Genomic DNA, 21,295 nt, shown 5'->3' with positions numbered 1-21,295 from the left:
CCCCCCCTACACACAACTATGCCAGTATCACCAGTTAAAAGACAATATTACATCGCTTTCCTGGTTCAAATTTTCAAAATAATACTCACTGAATTCATTCAAATTCTTATTTTAAATACACGAACTAATATTTTACTATAAACAATATCTTTTACACGTTTACCCAAGTGTCTGTCTGCCAGTTTGACGTGTGCTTCAATTTAATGTGTATAATGTCATTCATTACTTGAATTTTGGTCCGTCTGATCAATAAGCGCATGTTTAAATACATGTTGTTACTATTATAGATGCTGAACTGTAAAACTTGCATGGGGTCCCAATACAAATCAACATGTGTAATTTGTAACACTTATTTTTTTCCTGTTGCAATGTCTATAATCTTGAATTGAATTGCTCATTGACTCGTCCACAATAAGGCCATGGATTCCTGTGGGGGTTACAAGTTGACATTGCTTAATTCTAAACAGTCACAAGCCAAATGGATGTAAAACCGTAACGTCATCTCATGTCAAACCTGATGCTTTTATTATGAAAGCCCCGTCACTCATTCCAGGTGTGTATCGTGTCTTCGTGATTGACTTGTCGCTCACCTGCTGCGGACTTTGACTGGATGACTCCGCCCTCCCGTCTTGTGACAGCGGCTTGACAGAGTGGGTGTGCTCGTTTAGTCAAGGATTCTGACAACAAAAGGAACCGGATACAAAACCTCATTCAGCTCACCATATGTGGACGCATTTCAGACGCTGCTCGACCACAGGTAGTGCCTATTTAGCCGAAAATATTTTTTTTAAGTAAATATTTTCGCCACCTACCAACACTTGTTTGAGAAAACAGTGGGAATGCCAGAAACACTTCTACAAGGAAACACATTCCTGGTGTGCACAGCTGAGACGCTTTAAAAACCAAGACATTAATCAGTTATTAACTTTTTAGGCATTTTCATATGTTCAGCATTTGGAAATAGAGTATAATGAACATGGCACGATAAAAGTTAACATGTTCTGGCAGAATATAGCATGGTGATTGTGTAAGAATAAGAAATTACTTAGACTGGAAGGCAAGAGTTAGTTACATCAGTCTACACACTTATATTTTTAAATCCTAGATCCCTAAACTTTTTCACGTCAGGGACTTAAAAAGACGAGTTTCATACTCCTTCCAGTCTCAATCCTACAGCTCTTCTTTCAAATAGATGAGGATTAGAATGCACATCCCTATTTAAATAAATGTGATCCATGAAGGATATCTACAGCAAAATCCAATTATGTACCGTATAACTATGAACTATTACAACAGTGAGTGTTATTTTCAAGAAAAAGAATACTACAATACAAGACTGTGTGAGTTAATACTCCTTCTCTGATATTATCTCTAGAAACAATAATAATTCACGTGCTTTGTTTGCTACTGTTGATAGGTTAACAAACCCTCCAGTGCCAGTAGCATCTGAACTTTTATCTACCAAAGCCTGCAATGACTTTGCATCCTTCTTCAAAGACAAAATTCTGAAGATTAGACAAACAGTCAGTGCCTCCATATCAAGTACAGGACATGTGTTGTCACAGTGTTCAAGCAAAACTATTTCCAATATGACAGAATTTCATATAATCAACCATGAAAACCTGGAGGACATTATACAACATCTGAAATCCTCCTCCTGTTGCCTTGATATTCTACCAACGGGTGTTTTCAAAAGTGTTTCAACTTGTTTGGCTTCTGATCTTCTACAGATTGTGAACACGTCTCTTCTTTCAGGTATCTTTCCACAGGCCCTGAAAACTGCAGTAATCAAGCCTCTATTAAAAAAGAACAATCTAGACACATCAATAATGAGCAACTATAGGCCGATATCAAACCTTCCGTTTTTAAGTAAAATCATTGAAAAAGCGGTTTTTCTACAACTTAGCCATTTCCTGTCACTAAACAACAGTTTTGATACCTTTCAGTCGGGTTTCCGACCACACCACAGCACTGAGACGGCTCTCGTCAAAGTTTTTAATGACATCCACCTTAACACAGATAGTGGCAAAATTTCAGTCTTAGTACTACTTGATCTCAGTGCTGCATTTGACACGGTCGACCACGACATATTACTAAACCGATTGGAAAACTGGGTAGGACTTTCTGGCTCAGTACTAAACTGGTTTGAAACCTACTTACAGAATAGGGATTACTTTGTGACAATAGGTAATTATACATCCGAGCATACAAATATGACGTGTGGAGTTCCCCAAGGCTCTATTCTGGGGCCTCTTCTGTTTAACATCTACATGCTCCCACTGGCCCAGATTATGGAGAACAACAAAATAAGTTACCATAGTTATGCGGACGACACACAAATTTACATAACCTTATCGCCAGGGGACTATAGTCCAATACAAAAAACTGACTAAGTGCATTGAACAAATAACGGCTGGATGTGCCAGAACTTTCTGAAATTAAATGAAGGAAAACTGAGGTGGTTGTTTTTGGAGCAAAAGAGGAACGATTAAAAGTCTGCGCTCAGCTTCAAACCACAATGTTAAAACAACAGACAAAGCCAGAAATTGGTGTAGTCATGGACTCAGACCTGAATTTTAACAGCCACATTAAAACAATTACAAAGTCAGGCCTACTATCACCTTAAGAATATATCAAGGGTTAAAGGAATTATGTGGTCAACAGGATTTGGAAAAACTTGCCATGCCTTATCTTCAGTAGACTTGACTACTGTAACGGGGTCTTTACAGGTCTCCCTAAAAAAATCAATCAGACAGCTGCAGCTGATTCAGAACGCTGCTGCTCGAGTCCTCACTAAGACCAAGAGACTGGATCACACCACTCCAGTTCTGAAGTCTTACACTGGCTTCCTGTGTCTCAAAGAATTGATTTCAAAGTACTTTTGCTAGTTATAAATCACTAAACGGTTTAGGTCCAAAATACATTTCGATCTGCTACAACACTATGAACCACCCAGACCTCTCCGGTCATCTGGGACAGGTCTACTTTCTGTCCCCAGAGTCAGAACTAAACAGGGTGAGCAGCTTTCAGTTTCTATGCTCCTCTATCTGGAATAAACTCCCAGAAACCTGTAGATCCGCTGCTACTCTCAGTTCTTTTAAATCAAGGCTGAAGACCTTTCTTTTTGATGCTGCCTTTCTTAATGACTGCTCATTTCTTTAAATTTCTTATGCTGCACTGTAACTTTATTCTTGTGTTTTATGTGTCTATTTTTTTAACTGTCTATTCATGGTTTTACGGTTTTAATGCTTATGATTTTAACTGTTTTTACTTGTGTTTTATCGTTAATGATTGTTGTGTAAACGCACTTGATTGCCCTGTTGCTGAAATGTGCTCTACAAATAAAGCTGCCTTGCCTTGCCTTACAACATAATTAAAATATTTTCCAGATCCACAACACCTTGTGAGGTAGTGAAACTATTTCCAACCATCTTACTGAAAAGCCAGCCTTTATAAGAGACAACATCAAGACTGGTTAAATACATACTCAAATTTTTTTCTGTTCCATTGCCTTGTACAGACATAAATACCATCACCTGATAGTAGTTTTTAAGTTACAGAGATAAAACAAAATTTCATCTTGAGACATTTCCAACATTTAGATCATATGCACATCAATATTTTAACATAGCTCATGTTTAACCATTGAAAAAAAGATTGTCATAGAAATGCGTATATTAATAGTTACCATCATATTTATCACTTGCAGATGTTATAATGTGAAAAGTCAAATTTCTTTTTAGTTGTTGCAAATTCACCATTCATAACAGTTATCACTCTTTGGCTAGGCAGTGCTAAAAAAGCTAATACAAAGACACATGTAAACAATGTATCCCCATTCTGCTGGAGTACTGCAATAATCAGTGATAGTGAAAACATTACAACTTGTAGAAACTTTAGTGAAAAACAGTCTTAGGTGTTTTTACTCTTGTAAACAGGATCAGGTGTCAGAACTCTAGGTCTAGATGCGAGCAAGGAAGCCCAGATTGAGGCTCGCAGGGATCTGGATGGTCTCCAGCGCCACAGAGGAGGGTGTGAAGGGGAGGGTGATGGAAAAGATCTTCTTGGCATCCATCATCAAAGTGGATGACTCAACTCGGTCTTTTAAAAGGCTCTAAAAATGTAAAAAAACAAACAACAACCTTAAAATAAAAAAATGCAGATACAGCAAAAAAAACAAGCAGTATTAAATACAAGACTAAATATAAAAGAACCCTGCATTCTTGCCCACACTTCCTCTACTCACTTTAATAGTTGTGATGAAAGTGGTCGGCACTCGCTCTTCAAACTCAATCACTGGGGTGTACAAGGTCAACACTTTTACAATCTGCAACGAGAAACACACAATGATAAAAGCAGGAGCAGCATATCCTGTCTACAGATTAAGGAGGCAGAACATTTACTGATGATGGACCTGTGCTGTGGTGAGGGCAGAACACGTTGTGCAAATAGTTTGTGCGTCTGCTTCAGTCTTCTTCTTGATCTGTAGGAGTTGTGCAGCCTGTACAAGAGGTTCCAGAGTCTCCTTGGCACCGCAGTCTGCAAGCTCCCTCTCTGTCAGCCATTCTTCCAACTGCCAAACATTGTACCTGAAGCAAGAGACATTGGACAAACAATTCAGACGGAACCAAGATACTGTCTAGCAAGGTCCAATCTGTTCTGTGACACCAGAGTAAGAGACCCTGCATGTGTAAATATGTCTGTGCATCCTTTTAACCAAGTCAAAAAGACTTGAAAATTACCTTCAAATCAAATATTTAATATATGAATTAAGTACAACAAAATGCCAATTCATTCAGATTTGTAGCCTAGCAAATTCAGATGACTTCATATTTGGTGATAGAACATAAAAGTAGTACACATTCTGATTTATCATTTCACATAAACTGGAAGTTAGCAACTCCTCTTAAGTCATCGCTCTGTGAGGCTCTGCCCACAAGTTTTACCGACACACCTCAATCTAAAATTCTTCTGCCTCTCTAATTTCACTGCATAAAGAATAATAACAACAGGCCAAAGGCCATTCTATGCCATACCTGATCTGCAGGCCTTTACTCCAGGAGCACATGTCCTTCCGCAGCAGCAGGTGGTTGAGTGTGACCGCGCAGATGATGTAAAACTGCTGCTTGACCACCTGTTTAATGAGGTCCAAGTCCATCCCGTGCTGTCTCATGGTGGTGTAGAAGAGGCCAAGACGCTGCAGCAGGACTTCCACTGTGACAGCCGGCTCTGGGAAACTGGTGCTTCTCTTCCTCAGGCCTGTGGGTTTGGACCCCAAAACACCCTGGATTGTCTCGTGCTCCAGCATGCTTGCCACTGCGCACAAAAAAACAAATTGAGGAAAAATACATTTCATGTGGTTCATTCATGGTCAGGAAAAGAACACATTTAGTTATTATGTATGGTGAGATTATGGCTCCTCACCAATCAGGGGCTGTAGAATGTCCTCCATGCATTTGATGAGCTGGCGGTAAATTTGAATGGCTAGATCACCAAAAACCTGCTGGTACTCTGACAGTTCAAAGTTGGCTAGGCACTGCTCATTTTGCTTAGCAGTGTTGTGCGTTATGAAGGCCTACAGCATAAAGAGGTTGTACAGACACCCAGGGTTAATTAAGGAACATGTTCAGCTGTAAAGATAACTCTGGCATCAAAACTTCCTCAGGCTTACCTCATCTCCACTATACTGCTTTAGACAGTGCATTAATCGGCATGTGTTGGCCAGCCAGAAAGACACTGCTTCAAAATCCTTTCCTCTCCTCTATGGAAACAGTGTAAAATTAATTTTAAATAAAAGCATCACTCACTTTCTTTATACATAATTAAAGTTATATACTACACCTTAATGACCCCCTTGATGCTGGTGATGGTGGAATTGAGCAGAGTGCTGACTCTCTGATCATCATTGACATTGTCTGCATATCGTACACACATGAAGATGATGTAAGCCGGAAGCCCGGGAATGAAGCTGACTGCTACACCACGAGGCTTCAGATCTGAGAAGATTACAACAATTCAAAGCAAAATACATAAATAATGTGTCCCAGATCAATGAAAAACATTTGCATGCAATTCTAAAATCCAGGTCAGAAAATGACTTGCATGAGCAAAACAGGTTTAACACACCTGCGACCAGATTCTTAAGCAAGCGGCTCTCGTCACCCTCTCTGTACTCCAACATGCCTCGGTACTCTTTCTCCTTGCGGGTGATATTCACCGCTCTGACAGGAGCGCTCATCACAGGAGTGCTCTTTACAGGAGCGCTCATAACAGGAGTGCTCGTCACAGGTGCTGTATTCTTTTGCTGAGCACTCGCTGAATACAACAGAGACACAATTTGAGGGGTTGTTGTACAAAAGTCATTTAGGAAAATGTATAAACAAAGTCAATGTTATGTGATTACCTTCAAAATCTTCAACTTTTTTCATGTAAAGTTTAAGTTGTTTTTTTAACTTGCGTATGGTTTTGTCTTGTTGCTCTTGCTGTTTCATGAGTTCCTAAAAAAATGTATACAAACTAGATTAGTGTGAGGGCAAACTTGGAATTCTTTTTGTCCCGTAGAAAGTCTTAAATCATAAAAACATGTATCTAACTCTTTTGTGGTTTTTTATATTACTGTGTTTACATGCAACATCACAATGTTTCCTTAAAGAACAATACATTGAATCCCATTTGGAAAAAGTAAACTATAAGAGGGCCCTTTCAATTACAGATCCATTATAAGAGTGAGACATTTAACTGTTTTACTATTAAGGAACTCTGCATTGTGAAAATATAATCACACAGTCGTAATAATTGGTATAAAAGCAGAGTAACACATCCAGAATAGTGAGCAGACCCACCAGGTTGTCGTTGGTGAGCAGTGTGATCTCGTGCTTCAGGCTTGCATCGATACGAGCATCTTCAGGCAAGAGGAGGCTCTGGGCCAGCAGCTTCTGCTGTTGCTCCTTTTCAGCCTTCAACTTCTTCACCTCCTCATGCAGCTTCCTATTCTCCTCATTGTGAACACGTTCCTGCTCCTGCATCTGGCCCTCCAGAAGTCTGGAAGATGGAGGGATAGTATTCAATTCCATGAGACATGGTCGTGCTTAAATGCACTAACCAACTACAGAATATTATTTCATCACCTATTGGTCTCTTTCAAGCCTTCATAAGCAAGCCACAGCTCTCCATCTTCATTCATTGTATGGATACTAATGGACCTGAGGAACAGCATCACAGAATTTAAATAACACTGAACTGTACCACCTGATGGATTTAAAGTGGAGTGGGAGCCACACGTCTTACTTGTCAACATCTTGAAATGAGGGAATTTCACTTAGATCTAATTTCACACCTTCCCCGAGCACAGAGTCCTAGAAGACAGTTCATACAGGATAGATTTTAGTTCAATATAGTCAGATCTTTGTTGCATTAAATGCAAAAATACTGAATAAAAAATATGAATGTAGTAATTGTAACAATGTAATTTACTTTCTCACCTTGTGTTTAAGGGCCTCTTGGCGGACCATATGAGACCGGAGGAGCAGCACTTCCTCTTTTCGCATCTCCAGCTCTTCATTGGAAGAACTGAGATGATCCAGCAATATGTTGTAGGGCAGAGAGCCAGGAGTAGGGGGCGCCAGTTCACTATTCTCATTGGTCAGAGACTTACGCAGCTGGTTTAGATCCTGCTTCAACTTCTTGTTCTCAGCCTCCAGTTCTTGTCGCTAAGACATTTAGAGAAATATAAACTATTGAAAACATCCACAAAATATTTTTTGTCTCTATTCACCGTTACATTAGAAACCAGAATGTTTTAAGGTATATTAATGGAATGAATCTTTTAGGACATCTTCTTTCAGGATGTTGGAAGAGATCTTGCTTGGATCCCAATACATGTACCTTCAGTGTCTCCAAGTCCAGCTCTGCTCTGCCAACAGTTCTCTGCTCCTCCACCACCTTTTTTACAAAAGAACGATATACATATGATTTAAATACCAACCATTCAACCAAAACAGAACTAATAGCTTATTTCATACACAACTCTTCTGTCTATTTAGTCATTTCACCAATAAGAAACAAAACTGTTTATTCAGTCCATACTTTTTCTTGCTGGGCATCTTCTCTGTTATCCAGCTGCTGCCATAGTGACCGTTTTTCCTGCTCCAGTTCCTTCACTCTTCTCTGGAGCTTCAGAAGGACCGGCAGGTCCACCGTGGCCTGGGTCTCATCCTAACGAAACACAACAGGCACTTGTTGATGAATCTCTTCACAAACTAACTAGAATAACGCACTAATAGGATTAGAACACAGACATGGCTGGAAAAAAAAATCTTCCCACAGCTGTGTCAAGGAATAAGTGTCCAGTGTTTTGTAACCACTTGTAATCTAACTATGATATGATGTGATTTAATCACTGATATTACAACTGACACGTCAGTTATGCAGCAGTTTATTGTAGGTCACAACAATTTTTCCAAAATGAAAACTAGAATTTGTTAACTGACTGTGCTCTAGAATTTAGATTCTCTGCCTAATATTTCCCACCACTATCCTTGGGCCGATCAAGTGTTTGCGTTTTTTTAATCATTACTTTATTAACCTAATTGGGTGAGGAGAAAGCTATGCATCTACAACTTCTCCTGTAGCTCTGGGTATATGTCCTGCACTGACTTGAGTGTAAGGTAGGATAAACTGGGCTGAATCGTGTCTCCCCCATCTGTCTTCGATCTCTCACTAGTCCTTTAGTAGCACATAGGGTCTCTCCTATAGCCGGCGTGTTGTCGGCCACTGGTCGGCATGTAGACCGTGGCAAAGGACAGTATTAATTAGGTGATTGAGACATAAAAGTCTCCTATATGGTCCCACGGCTTTAATTATGTTGCTGCCATGATTTGTTACCCACACTATTCAACTGAGGGAGCTATGGTCAAGTTTTTTTTTTTTTTTTTTTCAACGTTTCTTCATTCGCATCCATTTACAATCAATTTTATTCTGAATAAACAAAACGCAGTTTACATGCTTTGTACTTGATGCATTATTCATTAAGATAATTTTAAACAGATTTCTGTAATTCAAACAACTCGGAATTGTAGTTGAGAACGTCAGTTTTAAGGGCCCATATATTAAAAAAATAGTTGGATTTAAATTGGGCTTGGGGTCATAATTACAGTTAATGTGTCGGGGCGGGCTCAGAAACAACATGCACAAGCTTGGGTAGGGTCGTACCAGATTTTTTTGGGCCCGATCTAAGCTCTACGGTGTTCACACCCCAGCTGCTATTCTTTTAATGAAAATAAACAGCTTTAAGCATACAGGGGGTGAGCGTTTCATACTCAAAAAGATACATTTTGGACCTGTATATGCCGTATCACGCACAATTGTATCACTCAATTATCTGTGCTTTCTACTCCTAATAGGAAGAATGAGGCTATTTTTAAAATGTAATTATTACATTTTAAAAATAGACTCATTCCTCAGATTTCAGTTTGGCTTGTTTTCATTCCGGCTTGTCATCGTTCATAAAACACACGCAAAAAACTAAAACCTACCCAGATGAATTGCGCCATCCGGATAAAGTGAATTTGATTGTGGTTGGATGAGAAGTATAAACGTATACCATTCTGACACCCTATTGGTTTGTACGCCATACATTGCACCTGCACGTGTCACAAATCATGTCACACTCCAGTAAGGTAGCCTAGTACAAAGATGTCCGTCGCAGAGACACAGAAGAACTTGAGGGAAATGTCCTAACCAAGCACCAGCGAGGAGGTTGGTAGCCAGGAAGACTTCCAACCCTTCTACATCCCTGGCTGTACCTGGAAGAATTTTTCAAAATGGTTGGATGCAAAAACAAATCCTTTCAAATTCGCTGCAAGCTCTGCGCACCCAAGTACCATGAGCTAAATGTTTTTTGCCCTTACATTACTTTTACTTTTATACTCTAAATAGTTTTGAAACCAGTACTTTTACACTTTTACTTGAGTAAAAAGCTTGAGTTGATACTTTTTATACCCTAGTATTTATACTTCTACCTGAGTATTGAATGTAAATAAGTTTGACAACTTTGTGTATATGTATCACTTTACTGATATGATACTGCACCATGATATTGTGTAGTTTTCCACATTACCTCTGTTTGTATGGAGCAGTCTTCTCCATCAGTAGAGCCTAAGCTCTGACTAAACTCAGATGAGTTGCTGCTGTAGCTGGAGTCTGTCCTCTTGTGACCAGATTTTCTTGAACTCTGGTTAGGTGTGGGAAAAAACACATTACAAAAGGGAAGTAGCGAGGCCTAAACATGTTCCATCATGATGTCACATATAATTTATACACTGACGTTGTATGAACATTTCACTTGTTATATGTTGGTACAGGTGACTGGTTTCTGTATCTTTGTAAACTATTGTCACCATGTAAAAAAGTTGTTCATGAACTACTGAACTTCTTAGTTTAAGTTAATATTGTTTGTGACACCCTCTTGAAATTCCCATGTTGTTAGAATCCACAAATTATGATGAATCAAATGAAAACTGCTGTTTCAATGTCAACACTGTGACGCTGAATGAAGTGTTCCTCACAATGCTGAGATTCATCTCTTCCTTCAGGTCTCTGTGCCGCTCCTCCAGATGCAGGTTTTCACTCAACAGACTTTGGTAGCGAGTGCGCTCTTCAATTAAGTCCTTTTCCAGCTGTTCTGCAGTCTCAACGTAGGGTTTAATATCTAAAACAAAAGTTGTTGTTTTTTATTCATTCTAAATGCAGCAATTGCTTAAGGACTGTGGGGGGTTTGAGGTGAACTGTTCGGTACCTGTTAACTGATGAGCTTGTTCCAGGATTAGTTTGTTTAGCTCTTCTTTCTCGCTGTTCAACAAGCTGTTCTTCATATTAAGGTCTGCTACCACCTGATCGTGAGAGTGGGTAAAATAATGTAATCTTTGTCTTTATTCCCATTTAACTTGGCTTCTCAGGTTCTAGAAACCAACAAAAATGGAGCAAAGTAAGTTCATAAAATCCAAAAGGGGCAAAGATTACAAGTTTTTATTTGGCATTTCATACAGTCCTTTTGTAGCTCCAATGTTTCCTTTCTTTTCAGAACATTTTGGTCAAGTAAACTTAAAAATCATAAATCAATTACAGTCTGTGTTATCATCTTAAATCAACAGAAAATTATGGGAGCACACAGCCAGCCGGAGAACCAAAAGCCTGCCTCACATAAACGTACATATGTAAACAATTTAAAAAAGGCCACAAATTAATAGAAACACAATTTGACCCATGAAAGATCAGCTGATTGGTGAGAAACCCTGGGGGGAATTAACACACTCTACAGTCCAGCTTAGTGTGGAAAATAACAGTTTAGGAGAGTGATGATTTTAACTAAATGTCATTAAGGGCACTAATGTATCTCCACCAATGCAATGTCATCAATCCTATCAATTACCATTCCAGATAATTAAAGAAAGAGCGCTATGTAGAAAATTCTAATGATGTTGCCGAGCAGTCAAGTTGAATAAATCCAGATGAAGTAGGCCTACCTGTTGTGTCTCCTCCTTGTATACCTTAGTCTGCACTTCAAGGTCTTCTTTCTCTCTGCGGGTGTTTTCCAGCTCGTGCTGAAGGAAGGAGAGCTTCTCCAGCAGAGAGGGAACCGTCACTGCCTTGGCTTTGGCCTCCTGTTCTGATCTACGTAGGCTTTCAATCTCTCTGCTCTGTTTTTCTCTCTCCATATTCTGGGTCTTCTCCACAGCATTTAGCCTCTCACTGAGCTCTCTGTTCTCTTTATGCTGCAGGGGGAGAAACACACATGCGGTGCATGTGATACGACAACTCCCAATGACCCAATGTTTCTCCAGCTACAGTGTGTTTTTTTAATGGTACATTCCAAGGTAAATAACTACCAAACACAAAAAAGTAGATACTGACACATACTCGCACAACACACACCTGCTCATTTATCTTGTGCTGCAACTGCATAATCTTGTTCTCCATGCCAATGTTGAGCTTCTTGAAGCGCTCCACGGAGCGCGCCTCCACTTTCAGCTTCTTCAATTCCTTCTTGGCCTTAATGCGACGAACACAGCTCTGCAGCACGATGATGGAAGCCACCGTGCGTCTGAAACGCTGTCTAGTCAACCAGCGTTTCACCCATTTCTGGATGACAACAGCTTTTTGTTCAAACATCAACTGTGAAAAAAGATAAATATTGAATGTCAAGTTTATAAGGGAAATGGTAATGACAGTTGAGTGCAAGAGGTGAGTTGGAAGTTCCAGGGGCCACGTGTACAACATTTTAGATTCTCTCTTAAACATGTTGGTAAGATTATTTCTACATTTAAAAAAAAATTGAAAATAAATTGCAATAGTTTTAAACATAAACATTCAAAATGTGTCTGTTTATTTCATGTTGCAGTCAAGGAAATGTATAAAATGTAATAGGTTCCTTTTAGCAGTGTATGTGAATGGCAAGCTGTTAGAGAGCAATTAAATTACCTACTGTTGAAAACATTCCATTTAAAAGTGTAAACGAAGTAAAGAAGGCCAGAATTAATATTGTCGGTCTTTGTTCACAACTTAATGATAAAGAATCCTTAACAGCGATCAAGGTGTAGGAAGTGCAAACAATCCTGCTGTTACAAGGTTTCACTGCCTCAACAATCAACGGTAATGGAACCTGGCACATCTGTGCTTCCTTTGAGCTGGGAACCTTTCCATTTTCTATTCAAGAGGCACTCATTCTTGGTCTTGGTGGGACCTATTAAATCCATTAAGGTTATTGTAATATGCAACTATTAAGTTCTGCTATGGGTTGAGAAGAATCCCTTTCAAGCTCCAGAAAACAGACTTACTCAACAGGTAAACTAATAAAGGTTGATGTTGATATTGCCTCCTGGAATTATGCTTGTAAAATCAAATTTTTACTATAAACCTTCCAGTAAAGATTACTTTACAAGGGGGGAATTATATACATATATATAAAAAAAACATATTGGTATCATCCTCAAGCATCAAGCACGGTATTACCTTATTGTACTGCTTTCTAGCCATGTAGGCCCTCAAGATGCACTGAATAGTGATAGCTGCAGAGCGCTGTTGCTGGTAGCATCTCCTGGTCACCCACATACGCACGTTTCGCTGAATGATAATAGCTGCTCTGGTTCTTCGCAGAAACGTAACATAACTGATGAAAAAATATATAAGAAATGTGCCATATCAGCTAGAATTTGATAGATCTTTCAACTTCTTATTCTGTTCTGGTTTGACATTTCCACTTACCAGCGTGCCTGGTGACCTCGTACATGTCTCTGTATGGTAATAGCAGATTCCCTCATCCTCAGGTACTTTTTGCGGGCCAGCCAGCAGCGGATAGTCTTCTGGATGCGGACACACGCCGTACGCAACTTGTCAGAACGCAGCTTCTCCAGGTAAGCCACCTGACCAGCTCTGAAGAAGATCTTGGTTTTGCCAAACTTATACTTATCCTGGTTCTAGGAAGACAACAGAATGTACAGCAAGTATAATGTGTAATGTTCCTGTGCAAGTTACATTTATTTTGTTACTGACATCATGGGGATGCTGTTATACATTGCAGACATACCTTTATAAGTTTTTCCAGGAGATTTTTGCAGGTTTGTTTTCTGTCAAGAAGCACATCCTTTAGCTTCATGAGGACCCGATAACGACTAAAGAATTCTTGATAGGTCCATCTGCAATAATTAGACAATTTGGAGAGATTTTTTTTTTTTTTAATAATAGGTCTGTAAACATATAAACTGCCCATGGCCCTGTGCTCGGTACTAGATGCTGTGGTTGATATGCTACCTAGATGGGAAGCCTGCTGCTGATATCCGGATTGTTTCGAGGATGCCACATGCTCGAAGCTGCTGCACTGCCCTCAAAGGATCCATACTTTATAAAAGATAAAATACAAACAAGTTTTACAAAAAGGAGTGGGCTACTATTTCATATGTGCTTGTGCAGATAATCATATGAAGAGTGAAATCACCCTCACATGAATGGAGATTTGTGGTCATTTGGCTTGATGCAGCGTACGTAGTGAGGAGTTGTAGCATTTAGTGTGTCCATGAGCAAATGTAGAGACTGTCGAAACTGAGTAAAAAGACAACGAAAAATCCTTGATGAGTTTGGAAATATATGAATTATAAAAATGTGCTTGAAAATTTGGTTTAAATGTCAAATATCAGTTTTCAAATGAAAATACATACATCAATTAGAAAAGATAAAAAAAGGCGCTTCAATCAGACCAGCTGAGGAAACCATTCATTTAATTATAATTTTCCATAACTTCTCCACAAAATAGGTTTTAGTCATGCACGTTCCCACACAATAGAATGTCATGTCTCCTGCTCTTTATGCTCTCACCTGCAGCCCAACAGTCTTCTTATTATCCCTTTGAGTCGGAGCAGTCCTTCCAGTGACACTAGCACGCTTGTTGGTAGAACTTGTTGCCTTCTCATCATCTTCAAATAGCTTCAGCAACCAAACAACCTGAAAAGATATTTTTTTTCAGATATCAAAAGCAACAAAATACAAAGTCAATATTATTGAACAGCAGATGGCAGTGTATTCAATAGGAAATTCAAAAGTGGGTGTATTTCCTCCAATAGGAAATACAGGCCCAGGGACTTGCAACACAAAATATACGTATATACGTATTTGCTTTTAGTTGAGGAGGTTTTGACCTCCACAAAAAAACAATTAGAAAGCACTATGAAGTGCAAATATAAATAACTTTTTATAAACCATTTCACCTTGCTCTTTTTTAGAACATTTATCTGCTCCTCATTGACTGTGTCCTTGTTTTTCTCCAGGAAACCCTCACACTGGTACTCCACCTAGGCACAAAGGATCAGGTCACACAGTGTTCTTTCACTAAAAAGTCATCTTCATCATTCAAAGTTTGAAGTGGACTGAACAGTACTGCTCTAATAAATCTAGACTCATCAAACATTTGTGGTGAAGGCCTATCATTCTTTAAGACTTTGCAGAGAGAAGTAATTACAATTTCACACTTGCTCTTAGAAAACATGAGACTGCTGACCACTGAGATGTATGCCTCAGCATGAGACAGAGTTGTATTATACCTTATCTGCAAAGTGGAGGATGATGAAAGCTCTGTTTGATAACCTGGGTTTATCAAAGTAAGCATTCTGCTTCTTCAGCAGGGTGTTGTACAGTTTCTGGGCCCACGTGTCATCAGAGCCTTTGGGCATCTATTGAAACAGGAAGAGCTGACACATCACTTACTCATGGCCTTAGTCATAACCTCCAAATAGAGCATGGTGGAGAGTCCTCCTGTGGAAAGTAGCTGAATGGAACAAAACGAAATAAAACTGGCATTTTACCTTGCACTCTTCATCCAGAAGGTCCAAAACACCCAGCTTGGCTTCAATGAGATCTATACATGGCTGGTTGTCATCAAAGTCAATCAATGTCCAGGGAATCTCCTCTTTCATGTACTCCTCTTGCTCCAGTTTAAAGACATGCTGCAGGGAGGGATAGCTGGAAATGATTTATATGTATGTTTTGACTACAAAATGAACATGTTAAGCAAGAAAAGACACATACCAGGTTGAACTGTTGTTGAAGCTTCTCATTGGCATAATTGATGCAAAACTGTTCAAAGCTGTTGACCTCAAATGTTTCAAACCTGAAGAAAAATGCATGCTTAAATTAAAACATTTCTGGCCATCCAGTGAACAATACCTGGAAAACCCACAAACCTGGGGCCTCATTCATCAACCGTGCGTATGCACAGACATGTGCGTATGTATTGCGTACGAACATTGCAACGCAAAGTGGGGTTTTTAAACCAACTTACACTTAGGAATGTGTAAAAACCTAAGCACAGCTCTGGCCATGCGCACAAACAAAATCTAGTGATAGAATAGTAAAAGTACAAATGAAAAGCATTTCGAGAGTATCACAGTATGCATAACACAATCAACTTTCACATTTGTCCTGTATCCTTTTATTAGAAAACTGTAATTTTTTTTGTCATTTGTCTAATTTTAAACAGACAAGTTGCCTAATTGGTGTCAAACCCTATAAAAAGACTGCTGTGACAAATGTTTGAAATATCCTGCAATGGCTTATCTTACATTATGGGAAGACTTGCTCAGAGATTGTGCTGATCTGCTTGCCGAAGGCACAGAGTGGCTTCTAAGTAGGGGGCGCTTCCCCAAAAATTTACTGTTGGATTTGGGTTGTGATATTCGTGACATTCTCCCATGCTGCATTTTTTCTTTTGTTTTAATTTGCTCCTGCACTGACTGAACCAAACAATATTTGTTGGTTAGATTCAACCTTATCTACCAGTATCTCCATTTTGGAGTTTGAGAAGTTCCTCTTCTTTGTTTTTTGCCTTTATTGCTGTGAGGGAAAAAACACATTCACATGGTTGACAAAGGGATGTGGTGTTACCATATAAGGTTAATTGGAGGCGTTTTTGAATGCAAATTACCTAATCGTGAATGAGCATAGTCATTAAGAATAAGCGGGATTTATCAAGACTGATTACTTACTGATGTGCGTATGATTGGCTTGCGCATGTTTGATAAATGCGGATCTTTCTACTGAAACACATACTAAACTTAATTCATAAGACAGAATTTAGAACATTTTCTACGCAATCTTGATAAATGAGGCCCCTGGAGATGAAAACATACCCATAAATGTCGAGCACACCAATGAAGGAGTGCTGTTTTGCGGAAGACTTTAAGGCATTATTAATATTGGCCACAATCCAGCTGAAGAGTCCAGCATAGACGTGTTTGGCGAGGGCATCTCGGCCATTGACTGCATTTATTTTGGAGACAGACTTGACATAGGTTTCTGTAGTTGTCTTGAGTTTTCTGTGACATAACCAGTGGGCCATTTCTTCACAGGGGACCCCCATCAACTCACAAAACACCATCAGGTGGACATTGTCTGCCTGGAAATACATTAACAATAATGATCTACAAGTACAGATCTGCAAATCTTCAATACAACATCCGGACATAAAATGACAAAATATACTAGCCAAAATACTCTTTTTTTATTTCAGGGGTAATCAGTGTTTACCGAGATGCTGCATCTGTCTGCTGACTGATCTTTCACCTCCACATTGCTAAGATGGAGAATAGCTGCCAAAATTTGGTAAATTGCCATTTGATCACTTTCACTGATTCCTACAATAAAAACAGAACAATAGTACAATGAATAATGATCAATTATGTAAGGACATCCGGAAACAAAACAAAAAATAAATGTACAATCCTGTCTATAAAACATGATGAAATTGTAACCTTATTGAAATGCAATTAGCACTCACCTAACAGGGTGAAAGCCCTCCTGGTATTGCACATCTCTTTGGCATCATCCACTCCATCGATGACTGGGCTCTGACCCTGGTTAGTACAGTGGAAGTCACCTGCGCAACCTTCAAACATTTATCATGTTAAATATTGTACTTAATAGATAAGATAGAGCTGTTTGTTTGTTTTCTTCTACTAAATCCTGCTAAAATGACAGCTGATATTTTAGTGACTATCATACCTAAATCAAAGGCTTTGAACTCTGGTAAATGTGAAGAGGCACACAGCTGGTAGAATATATGGTAGTTCCTTTCATCGTGGGCCTAAAAGTAGCCCAAAGAGACATAAAATGAAAGCCAAGTAAATTAAACGACAACTGCAATCACTTTCAGTAAAACAGATACCTCTATTGTAGATGCATTAACTGCAAGCACATTGCCGAACCCAGACTTAAGCTGAGATCGAGTTTTCTCTTAAAAAAATAGTTGACAGTTGCTTAGTATACCCAATATGTTACTATATGTTACTATTTTTCTGAGTCAAGGGACAGGCAGGTTAAACTGAGTGTTGTTTATGTTGTTTGGTATTACGTTGCTCAGATATACACATTTTGCAGTTTTAAATCAATTAACTGTGAGGAATACAGAAGATAGAAGGGTCACATTCAAACACTGAAAGTAGTCACCTAAAGACATGTGAGTTAGAACCATACCAATGAAACTTACCTGAAATACAACTCTAGACTTTTCTAGTAAGTAGGTTCTCATGTTAGCCCCAATTATACAATGCTTCATATCAAACCCAATCTCAATGTACTTCCCAAATCGACTGCTGTTGTCATTCCTTGTTGTCTTGGCATTCCCAAAAGCCTAAAAGAAACACGCAAAAGGCTCTCAGTAACCTGTCATAGAATTTTGTCTTATTATCCTGCAGTGTTAAATGTTACCTCCATGATGGGGCTGGAGGCAAGAACTCTCTCCTCAACACTGGCCTCATCAGAGGAGCAGCTGACTGTGGCAAAGTAACGCATAGCGTACTTAGCAGAGACAGTTTTGCCAGCTCCTGACTCCCCACTCACTATGATAGACTGGTTTCTATTATCTCTGTGTAAAAAAAGATGAGATGACATACAGGTTAAATATCAGCTAAAACACATTTAGAGTATCAGCAAAGGCCTTTTTCCTTTATATTTGCTTTAAATGTATAATGAAATGTATTTGGAGGTTACAACACCTAGCCATCTGTTTGTATGCTTCCTCTGCTACAGCAAATATATGGGGGTCCATGTCCCCCATGTTTTGCCCACTGTAGGCATTGATGATGTCTGGTTCATAGATGGGCAGGCTCTCATAAGGATTAATGGCAACCAGGACAATTCCTAAATACCACAAGCAGAAAATCTTTCAGTTAGACAGAGATAAAAAAACAGCAGAAACCTATCTAATGTTATCTGACATGGATTAAAATAATGAACTGTGAAACTTGAAAGTACTTATTTTGTGTACATTGTCCCAAATTCATGTAATACATTTTAGTGTGTGTTACTTTAAGAGCAGCCTGCCCACAATAATCAGCATGAAGTACAGTAGATTATCACGGTGTACAGTGAGCTGGGCTCCAAAGTCTACAATGACAGTGATAGTGTGAGTCAAAAGAGATGAAGCTCATTACCACAGTATGTGTAAATTAACTTGGAGTCTGTAAAGCGCACTTTAAGGTTGTGTAGCACTGCAGGCTCGTGCAGGTAGCTGAGAGCTGTGAGGTCATTTTCCCCCACCAGGATGTTAGGGTTTCTTAGTGGTGGCAGGTTGTTGGTTCGAGGGTCTATTTTGTATTCCACCTCCTAGAAAAGTCACCAGAAGTTAGGTGAAAGTATTAACAGTATGAGAACCATAGTAATTTGCTTTCATTTAAGAAAAACTGCAAAAACCGTTAGGACAACCAGTGGAAAACAGACAACAAACAAGAGAAATTAGACAGTTAAGCAATGCAGTCTTAGCATCAGACTTCACGTTAAAGCTAACTAGCAACCACTGTGCTTGGCTTGTTCATGTTCACTCATGATAATACTTTGGCCTTATTTCCATACCTGAAGTGCATGCCCAAACTTGACACCACAGCTGCAGGTAGCAACAGCACTAAGTGAAAAATGTACCGTTTATACATTTTCATCACTCCATCATTATTTTGAACCCAGTACATTACACTGGCTTCTTGTATTCAAAGTTTTGCATACAGAGGCACAAGGTCTTTATCTTGATTGGAAATCTATGTGCATTTACCAAACACCACAGCTGCATAGAATAATCCCACATAACACAGATTTATGAGGCTCCATTGCCAAGTGTTTTAGCAGACAAATATGTGCATGGCTCTCTGACAAAACATCACACCAATCTCCCAGAGTGTGACTGTCTGTGTGTGTGTGTGTGTGTGTGTGTGTGTGTGTGTGTGTGTGTGTGTGTGTGTGTGTGTGTGTGTGTGTGTGTGTGTGTGTGTGTCATTTGCCTGTCTCACCCTGCCATCATCCAGCTGTAGAAACAGCTTCAGGTCGCCAGGAGTGTAATCTTTGACAAGCTCTGCTGACTTCCACACTTCTTCTGCATCTGGCAGCCATACACGGGCATACTGATGGACAGGGAGAAACCGAGTCATGGCCATTCAACCACTGCACTTACAGTAACACAGTCTTTTACAAAACTACAGCAAAACTGTAGTGACATGTAGACTACCTCAGGAAAACGGAAAGTGAACTTGAAGTCTGCAGACAGCAGTCATGCGTATAATGTGGATGGATACGTTGTAAGCTACTTTAGCAGACGGATAATAAAAAGCAATACATTAACTGTTTAAAAACCCAAAAGCTGTTCAGTTAACTTAACCTAAGTGACTTTTAGGAATAAACATTTCTTGAAAGATACATTCAAGTGAACTAGCATAACGTTAGCTAGATAAAACCGTTGAATGAGCTGGACAATCGTCCGTAATTTAGTATACCTACCTTGGTGTAAAGTTCAGAGGCTGCCATGTCTTAGTCGCTCAGTGAGCCCTCAGAAACCTTTCTCTGCCCGCAGAGAGAAGATAAAACATTGAAGTAACTCCCAGAGTAGAAGACGTGAACTCTTCTGAGTTCCTCTCCCTGGTTCGGTGCTCTGTGCCCAGGACGAGAGTTCAACTAACATTACTGTTAGAACAGTTGTCTGTCTGTCAGCTGCGCTTGCCCTGACACGTTTTGCTCTCGTGCGTCTTGCGTGCCTCCCAGCGGCCAACGCGCTCGTAACAACCAAACCTGACTGTCTATGGCTACACCTGAGCAGAACATGGAGGAGAAGGCTGATTCCCGGGGAAAAAGCATTCAGATCCTTTACTTAAGTAAAAGTACTAATACCACCCTGTAAAAATACTCTATCACAAGTAAAAGTCCTGCATTGAAAATGTTACTTAAAGTAAAAGTAGTGAACTCATATTGTAGACACTGGAAACGATTAAAACAGTTCTCAATCAATCAACTAAGTGTTTAATAGTCTAATCATTTTATCTGCACTTAAGTAGGCCTATTGTTGGGTAGTTTAATTTATCAGAAGTTTTATAAACGTGTTTTGTGTGCAACAATCTTAATTTTTTAAGTAACTAAAGATGTCAGATGAATGTAGTGAAAAGTAAAAATATCTCTTTCTGTTTTTGGGGTAGAAGTAGAAAGTGGCATGAAACGAAAAGACTGCATTATTGATACTGGGGGATGGAAAATCACACCACATGTAAGAGGACTGTATCTACCTTTGCTGAATCTCATTATAGTTAATCCCAATTTGCTTATTATCAAAACAACCAGCCCTCATCACAAAAACATATTGCTATCTAAAAATATATTTAGCTTTAAGACTTGTTGATAACCAGAATTTATATCAAGCACTAATGCAGTAAAGCTTTATCATGAGATTACGATGAACTACAAATAGGATAAGAACAAAAATTCTTACAGTCCACTAACA

General features: G+C 39.2%; 1 protein-coding gene across 2 annotated transcripts; it reads right to left on the bottom strand.

Moving 5' to 3' along the window:
• Positions 1–3,432: 3,432 nt before the first annotated feature.
• LOC116693853 (unconventional myosin-Va) lies at positions 3,433–20,559 on the bottom strand. Of its 2 annotated transcripts, XM_032523073.1 has the most exons (41): positions 20,305–20,559; positions 19,821–19,931; positions 18,975–19,146; positions 18,537–18,681; positions 18,250–18,406; positions 18,029–18,172; positions 17,545–17,626; positions 17,321–17,428; positions 17,071–17,177; positions 16,674–16,939; positions 15,574–15,655; positions 15,351–15,491; positions 15,090–15,218; positions 14,757–14,840; positions 14,368–14,493; positions 13,997–14,094; positions 13,807–13,893; positions 13,583–13,691; positions 13,261–13,472; positions 13,009–13,165; positions 11,932–12,171; positions 11,523–11,771; positions 10,796–10,889; positions 10,566–10,708; positions 10,118–10,231; positions 8,086–8,214; positions 7,885–7,941; positions 7,482–7,709; positions 7,288–7,355; positions 7,128–7,202; positions 6,843–7,041; positions 6,404–6,497; positions 6,292–6,315; positions 6,127–6,246; positions 5,842–5,996; positions 5,672–5,761; positions 5,425–5,575; positions 5,037–5,316; positions 4,415–4,589; positions 4,247–4,327; positions 3,433–4,114 (listed from the first exon to the last, which is right to left on the bottom strand). In XM_032523073.1, exons 1-41 carry the CDS (start codon positions 20,329–20,331, stop codon positions 3,962–3,964), a joined length of 5,463 nt encoding a protein of 1,820 aa, XP_032378964.1. In that variant the 5' UTR covers positions 20,332–20,559; the 3' UTR covers positions 3,433–3,961. The 2 variants fall into 2 exon arrangements, with proteins under 2 accessions (XP_032378964.1, XP_032378963.1); XM_032523072.1 differs by having other exon boundaries at positions 6,127–6,315.
• Between the last annotated feature and the right edge of the window lie 736 nt (positions 20,560–21,295).

Source organism: Etheostoma spectabile, chromosome 8 (genome assembly GCF_008692095.1).
Source record: "Etheostoma spectabile isolate EspeVRDwgs_2016 chromosome 8, UIUC_Espe_1.0, whole genome shotgun sequence".
NCBI lineage: Eukaryota > Metazoa > Chordata > Actinopteri > Perciformes > Percidae > Etheostoma > Etheostoma spectabile.
Note: the sequence above shows the minus strand (reverse complement) of the source record. Positions and strands in the feature narration are given on the sequence as shown.